Source organism: Myotis lucifugus, unplaced genomic scaffold (genome assembly GCF_000147115.1).
Source record: "Myotis lucifugus unplaced genomic scaffold, Myoluc2.0 scaffold_493, whole genome shotgun sequence".
Taxonomy (NCBI): domain Eukaryota; kingdom Metazoa; phylum Chordata; class Mammalia; order Chiroptera; family Vespertilionidae; genus Myotis; species Myotis lucifugus.
In genome coordinates, this window is record NW_005871541.1 from 164,893 (window position 1) to 173,065 (window position 8,173).

At 56.7% G+C, this 8,173-nt stretch overlaps 1 protein-coding gene and 1 non-coding gene across 2 annotated transcripts in view; both read right to left on the minus strand.

Moving 5' to 3' along the window:
- Positions 1-8,173, minus strand: part of POU2F2 (POU class 2 homeobox 2) — a 34,925-nt gene that overhangs the window by 22,732 nt on the left and 4,020 nt on the right. The window contains 3 exon segments of the mRNA XM_023744869.1: positions 1,719-1,775; positions 1,920-1,954; positions 2,041-2,106. Coding sequence (XP_023600637.1) covers positions 1,719-1,775; positions 1,920-1,954; positions 2,041-2,106 — 158 coding nt within the window.
- Positions 6,457-6,596, minus strand: LOC111823446. The gene has a single exon (XR_002826465.1). It is a non-coding gene; the product is annotated as a U12 minor spliceosomal RNA (small nuclear RNA).

Below are 8,173 nucleotides of genomic sequence, written 5' to 3' on the forward strand. Positions count from 1 at the left end.
GTTTGTGTCTTGCTTTGGTGAAAAGCCAGTCGTACGTACACTGAGGATCATGTGTGTGTCATATTTCAGTTAAAAAGTTTTAAAAACCCACACCGCATTGGTAGCCATGGCGAGAACACTAGTCCTCCTTCAGAGCTTTCATTCTTCCCGGCTCTCTTAAGAAAGTCTCCGTCAGGGGGCTAGGACGGCTCCAACGCCTCCCGAGGTTGGCCAAGTCCCCGGCTAACCGAGGGCAGGCCTCAGGCTGAGGCCCTTAGACGCAGGCAAGCGTCTCTGGGTACATTTTAACAATCACTGTATTTATTTCCATGGCAAGTGATTTTGGTTTTCCATTCATGAAATTTCCATTTTAAAAAATGTTTATTTCAGCGGTTGAAAGAGAAGCCGGTTCATGAGTCGGTGGTTGTCGAAGCTGACTGATGGGTGCCTGGGAGGTTATTTTCATTATGTTCTTCTTTCTACTTTTGTATCAGCTTCACATTCCCCCAAATAAAATGTTTTTTAAAAAACTGAGCCAATTAACAAAGATCTGATGTAAATAATTGTGCCTGATGGGTGTGGATTTGTCTGAAATCGTGATGGGAGCGCGTGAAGCCTGCAGTTAGGACAAGACTGACAGGAGAGATGGAGGGGGAGGCAGAGACCAGGGCAGGACAGCCTTGAGCTTTCCCTGGGACCAGGGCGCAGGCCTGGGAAGGGGAGCGAGAACCCCTCCTACCCCCGGGCCCACTGGTTTCACCACAGAGAAACCGGGCTGCAATGGGGCAGGACGGGCTGCAAAGATTCAGCTGAGGAAGGAGGGCGTGAGGAGATGCACGCTCTGAAGGCCAAGGTCAGAGCCAAACCCGAGATCAGAGGGAGGGAGGTCCAGCTGGACACCTTCTCCCCTGGGCCCTGTCCAACTCGCTCGGGACAAGACACCTGCCCACCAAGCGTCCTCAGGGCACGCTAGCTGTGGAGGGACCGCAGAGGCCACCTCATCTGACTGTCCACCCCCTCACCCCGTTAGAGAAGAGGAAACGGAGAAGCCCAGAGAGGGGAAGTGATTTTCCCACAGTCACAGAGCAGCCCCCAGCCCCTCACCATCCTTCTGCCACCTGGAGTCCTGCCCACACCCCTGCCTGCTGTGCTGCCTTCAGGCCTCTGGACCTGCCCACTGGCCCACCCACTGGACGATAGAGACCTGGGCCCCAGACACCCGGGAAGGGCCCCATCTGGATTTGGGATTTGCTCTGGTTGCCATTTCCGCCTCCCCACCGTCCTCTCCTACAGCATCTGATCGGTCCCCCAGCCATCCCTCACTGGGTCTGCCTCTCCCTGATTCCCTCCACCCCCACCCTCACCCCACACCCCACACCCCCTGAGTGTGTGTTGGGGGGCAGAGGGTGGGGTGAGGCAGGCCCCAGTTCAGTCAGGGAAGTTGGGATGGGGGCGGGCCCTCAGCTTCCTGTTGTTCATCGCCCTGGGGCTCTGGGGGGGATTTCCCTGGCCACCCCCACCCCCCAGGGAAGGGGAAGGAGCCCGGGTGAGTCACAGGCCTGGGGCGGGAGCCCGAGGGTGAGAAGGGGTGGGAGGAGCTTTGTCACCAAGGTACCAGGGCTAGCTGCCCCCTTCGGCCCTGGGCCCATGACAGGCCTGTGGGACACTTCCAAAAGCAACTGCCACCCATCACCGAGCACCCCCCTCCCCTTCCCCTGGCTGCTCTGACAGGTGCTTACCTTGGTGCCAGGGCCAGTTGGGGACACGGAGAACGGGGAGGTCTTATTCTGGGGGTTCTGTGAAGAGAAAGTTGGGGTGAGGATGGGACCAGTGAGATGAATCAGCTTCTGACACCTGTTCCCCCCCACCCCCACCCCGCCGCACAGCCCCCTCTGCTCCCTTCTCCCCTCCCCACCCCCGGCTCATCCACGCCCCCTGACCTGGTGGTTAGTGTCGGGTCCATTTCTTTCAGTGTCTGCAATGAGAGGGGGAGGGGGAGGTGTCACCCACTGCCCGGAAGCTCCCACCACCCGCGCTGCCCACCCTCTGCTTCCCACACACCTGTGTGCTCTGACGGGGAGTCCAGACCTTGCTTCTCGGCCTCCAGGGGCTTAGACATTCTTATTTCTGGGGACAGAAGAGGATGGAAGTGGGTGAGGAAGGGCAAGCTCCCGGCCCTTCCTCCAGCCCCACCGCGGCCTCTCCCCAACCCCCTCACCCCCTGCCACCTGGCAAGTGTTCTTTCTGGGAGACATGCCCTTCGTTCGGGGCCTCTGCCCTTCGCTGGGAGGACAAGCGAGGGGCCTTCAGGCCTTGAGGCTCCTGCCTGATCCTTTCCACCCTTGGAAGGTGCACAGGGAGGGTGGCCCCGGCAGGCTGCAGGGACAGGGCAGGATGTAGACAGTGGTCAGGGGTCCGGAGAAGCCTGGCTGCCCGGCTGCCCGGGAGGAGGTTGCTGAGGTTCCAAAGGAGAGGCTCAGCCGCGGCCTCTGCTCAGGCGCCGCCCAGGCACCAGGGCCGTCCTGCCTCACCAGGTTTCAGCTGAGGCGTGTTTTCCACTCTGAGCGGGGCCTGGAGGATGTGACAGGACAGCAGCATCCCCAAAGGAGCACGTCTTAAGATGCCCGGTGTGATTCAGCCGCGGGCTCCCCCAGCCCACCACTTTCCCTCCGCACATCACCCCCCCCCCATTCCATTCAGCGCAGGCCTCCCCCAGCCCACCACTTTCCCTCCGCACATCACCCCCCCCATTCCATTCCATTCAGCACCGGCCTCCCCCGGCCCACCACTTTCCCTCAGCACCTTACCCCCTCCCCCCGCCGCCGCCTCCCCTCTTGTATTCGTGCACAGGCGCACCAGAGGGGCAGCCCCACTCTGATCTCAGTAACTCCAGCTCCAGCTCCTTCCGGCTCTGCCCCGGACCTTGTCCTCAAACCTAATCCTAGACCTCACCTGGGCTTTCAGTCTTGAATTCCAACTGAACCCCCAAATCCCAGCAAGATACCTGGCCCCTAAAATGCAATCCTTTTCTATAGTTCTGTAGACCCCGGAAATGAAGGGAAGTATCCAGGGGAGGTGGCACCAGGGGACACAATGCAATGGGGACGGTGCCCTGTCCTAGCGCTCTGATGCTGCCATGGAAGCCGAGTGCTTACCAGTGCCAAGCACGGGCTGAGTGCGCCTCCAAACTCACGCTAGTGGTTGGTGCTAACACCACCCCGCTCTCACAGGGAAGGGAAGGGGGCTCTGAGGGGGTGTCACCTCCCCAAAAGCAGTGAGACAGTAGAGATTGGGCCCCAGCCTCCGTGGCTCCAGGGTTCCTGCTTTTAAAAAATATCTTTTTATTGATTTCAGAGAGGAAGGGAGAGGGAGAGGTGACAGAAACATCAATGATGAGAGAGAATCATTGATAGGCTGCCTCCTGCAGCCCCACACTGGGAATCGAGCCTTTGACCGGGGGGGCATGTGCCCCGACCAGAAATTGAACCATGACTTGCTTCATGGGTCGATGCTCAACCACTGAGTCACGCCAGCCGGGCAGGGTTCCTGCTTTTAATCAGGGCTGCTGCAGGCTAATGAACCCCAGCCCTGACTTCCACCCACCTCACCTCCAACAGTCACCCCACCCAATCTCACCCTGACACTGACTCCAGACCAATCCTTCCTGGTTCTAGACCCCCCCTAATCCCCCCCAAATCTGGGCTTCTGCCTAACCCGTTCTCAATCCCCTTACCCACCCTGGACCCCAACTCCCATCCAAAGAGTCCAAGATCTTCATTTGGACTCGATTCCCAAATTGGCCTCAGACCGTACTCATGACCCTGACTCAGACCCAAATGTGTCTCCCAGTCACTCCAAAACCCACCTATACCGTGATCCCTCCCCATCAAAGGAGCTGTCCAACTCTAGTGTGCTTGGCACCGATATTTCAAGAAGGCCGGCTGAAGAGAGAGCAGGGGCATCCTCAGCAACTGAGAAGAAGTCCAGGAATTCTGCAACTGAAGATTACTCGACACAAAACGTCACTCGGGTGTAATATTCCTGATTAAAAAGCCAGGTCACACACTGTTGGTGGGAGTGTAAACCAATATGAGCACAAGTCAGGGCAGCTAAGAGGTGGCCCCTCCTACAACTCCACACGTCCACTCCCGGCCTCCCAGCCACTAATGCCACAGGTGCATGTGTTCCCAGCAGCCCTTCAGGAAAGGCCCTGAACAGGAAATAACTCCAGGGCAGTGGTTCTCAACCTTGGCTGCATATTAGAATCACCTGGGAATCTTTTTAAAATCCTGATGCAGATGAGGCCCAGAAATCAGGATTTTAAAAAGATTCCCAGGTGATTCTAATGTGCAGCCAAGGTTGAGAACCACTGCTCCAGGGCCTGTCAACAGGGGAATGGGTCAACAAATTGCGGTCTGTCCACACAGGAAATACACCACAGCAGGGAAAGCACACACTCCTGCATCTCAGACCACCGGATCTCACAGACCTGATGCCGAGGGGAGGACGCCGGACACAAAAGCGGACAGTAGGACTCCAATTACCCGAAGCTCAGAAAGGGGCGAGATGATATCAGATGACCAAGGTCAGACGGGTGGGTACCTTTGGGGGGCGCGGCTGGGAAAGGGCATGAGGAAGGCTGAAGGGGCTGGAAAGGGTTTGCGTCGTGACCTGTGGGAGCTGACGTGAGTTTGTGCACACGTGGAAGTTCTTCAGGCTGAACCCTTAAAACCTGGGCACTTTCCTATGAGTATGTTATGTTTTCACAAAAAAAGAAAACATTTCAAAAAAAATAATAAAAAGAAGAAGAAACCAGCACATAGTCCTATTAAGGCGTAGGCTGGTGAGGGTGGGGTGGGCAGCGGGTGCCCAGGACGGTATGGGAGCTCGGGCCCTGGGCACTGGGGATAGGGCACCGAGTGGCCAACATCCTGAGACATAGGAGGGCACAAAGGAGCTGTGGTGAGGCCCTGCTTCTCAGCCCTCGGTCCTGCTCCAGGCAACAGCTAATCCTCAGGCAGCCCTAAATTCCACCCCTCCTAGCATCCCTGACACCTCTGCCCAGCCCTGTGCCCTCCCTCCAGCCAGTGTCCACAGTGCCCCAGGGAGATCCTTCCCACATCCAGCACTTCCTGGCGCTGAACCCCCCTGGCTCCCCATCTCCCCCAAGAGCCCAGGCTCCTTGGCCTGGCATTGGGGTGTGGCCCCTGCCCCCCTCCACTGCCATCTCTAACCACTCATGCATCACGCTCTTCCACCACACTAGGCACTCCTTCTGCTTGGGCTTCTGCTTCACGGGGAGTCCAGACCTTGCAGGTTCTCTGTTCCCCGCCTGGCTGGTGGATGCCTCTCCTGCCACAGCCCAGGGCAGCCTCTGACCTCACCTCCACCCCAGAGAGTCTGTGCTCACCCTTGGCCTCTGCTACGGGCTACGTTGTGTCCCCCAACATTCATATGTTGAAGCCCTAACCCCCAGAACCACAGAATGTGACTATGTGGAGACAGGGTCTTTAAAGATGTAATTAAGCTGATGGAAGGTCATTGGGTCAGGTGGGCCCTGACCCAATATGACTGACCGGCGTCCTTAGGAGAAGAGGAGACTGGAACACAGACACACACAAAGTGAAGACACCGGGAAAAGAAGACCATCCCCGCCAAGGAGAGAGGCCCAGAAGAAACCAGCCTTGCTGACATCTTGACCTTGGACTTCTAGCTTCCAGAATTTTTTTAAAAATATATGTTTTTATTGATTTCAGAGAGAGGAAGGGAGAGGGAGAGAGGGATAGGAACATCAATGATGAGAATCACTGATAGGCTGCCTCCTTGTACACCCCACACTGGGGATGGAGCCCACAACCCCTGACGGAGAATCAAACCGTGACCTCCTGGTTCATGGGTCAATGCTCAACCACTGAGCCACACCGGCCTAGTAGCATCTAGAATTTTGAGAAAATTAATTTCTGTTGTTTAAGCCACCCAGTTGTGCTATGTGTTACAGCAGCCCCAGCAAACTAATACCGCCTCCCAGGCTGTGCCTTCCCATTGTCCCAGTCCTTTCCCGCCAGACCAGGATGCAGAGTTAGGTCTGACTCATCACTGGCATCACCCACCGAGAAAAACAGATTATAAATGCTTGCTGATGTCCCTCCCTGCAGCTCTGTCTCTTACTTGTCCCTGCCTCTGTCCTCCTGTCTCTGCCATTTAACGAAATTTCCTGAGACCTTGTCATGAGCTGGTCCCTCTGCCTGGAACACTGTCTACCTGGCGACCTCCTACTCATCCCTCAGGACCCAGCACAAGTTCCATCCTCTATGAAGTCACCACTCCCGATGCCCCCAGATAGCTCCCCCCTGCTCCCTCCGTCCTGACCCAGCATCTCTTTCTCACTGTCCTAGAGGCTGTAGCCACTTGGGCCGCAGTATGTCTCCCCCATCAGACTAGGACCCCCTCAAGGACAGTTCTGTCTTTTTTTTTCCCCAGGCAGATCACAACACCCAGGCATCCCACAAAGTAGGCTTGTCACCTTAGGGGTAACCTTTACCCGCTCAAAAATTCATCTCACATTAGCAGTGAGGATTCAGGCGTCACCCCAAATGATTAATTTTGGGGGGGGACAGGTCTGTCTTATCTTGGGGTGCCTGACACCGCCCAGCATAGGATACGTGGGTCCAATAAACAAGAGTGGCCCCAAGCCCTGATTTCCCTCCTCCAGGCCTTTGCCTCTGCTCTTCTCCCACCCGGGGCGACCCTTTCCTTCTCTAGCAGCAAACTCCTGCTCCTTAAGGCCCCAGCTCACATGTCACCTCCTCTGTGAGGTCCTCCCTGAATCCCCAGGTGTTTAGTGTCCCTCTCATCTGGGATGCCCCTGCCCCTAACATACCCTGACCACCTGGGCAGTGACTCTTAGCCCCAGACTGTGGCCCCAGGCTGCAGCCATCGCTGCTCAGGCTGGGACCGTGTCTTTGGAATGAAGACATACATGAAAGATTCTCGGAGGGACCAGGACCCAATCCTGTCCAAACAAGGCCCTTGTGTCCCTGCTGTCACCTGACACCTGGACCAAGCAGCTCTAACCTACACCTTTAGGTCACCCCCTCTGCAGGGATAGTGGCTGAAGGGGCAAAAGCGGTTTGAGGGGACATTTCCACCGCTCTGATTCCTTCGTTCTCCCTAACACCCCCCCTCTGGCCCCACCACACACACACACCACGGCACGTAGGCTGGGCCAATGGCAAAATGGCCAGTGCTGCCCTTCACCCAGGCCTCGCTGGCTCGTTTCCTCCAAGGATGAATAGGGGCTCCATTTCAACCAGGAACCCAAAGCCAAACCAGGACCTAATGGAGACCGGAGGGCACCGACAAGCCCATCAAGAGGCCACTGAGCTGCCCAGCCCGCAGGCATTCGGCACCTGGGCCCAGGCAGGGCTGCCCCCACCCCTCTCTCTTGGCTACAAAAATACTAATGCTATTCTCACACCAGACAAGATTTCACTGGGACAGGGTGCAACCTGAGTATCAGGTTTTTTTAAATATATTTTTATTGATTTCAGAGAGGAAGGGAGAGGGAGAGAGAGATAGAAACATCAATGATGAGAGGGAATCATTGGTCGGCTGCCTCCTGCATGTCCCCTACTGGGGATGGAGCCCACACCCCCAGGGATGTGCCCTGACCAGGAATCGAACCGTAACCTCCTGGTTCATAGGTCGATGCTGAGTCACACCGGCTGGGCAGTATCAGATTTTTAAAAGGCCCCTTCCCTGTGATTCTCATGTGCTCCCACCCCTGGAAACTTCTGACGCCCGACTCAAAGCCGCATTTGCACAGAAAGTTCGGCTGGTTACTTATGGCCATCCTGCCCTTCTCCCCTCCCAGGCGGTGTGTAACTTTTTAGCCAAAAGGGAAACGCAGTACAGACCCTATGGGCCCCTGATTCCCACCATCCTGAGTCAGACCCACCCAGGGTGCCCACACCCCCTGGCCTCGCCCCAGGCGATGGCCCCAGGCCTAGAACTCTGGCTGCCCTCCACTCCTCACCCTCCCTTGCCCCTCCCACCCGACTTTCACTTCTCCTCTGCATTTCCCCCAGCCAGTTTTAGCAGACTTGGGTCAGCTTCTCGTTAGCACTTACCGAAAATGGGGCTAAATATAGAGGGCCCTAGGGCTGCCCCTCACCCCTCCTGGCCCCACTTGGCC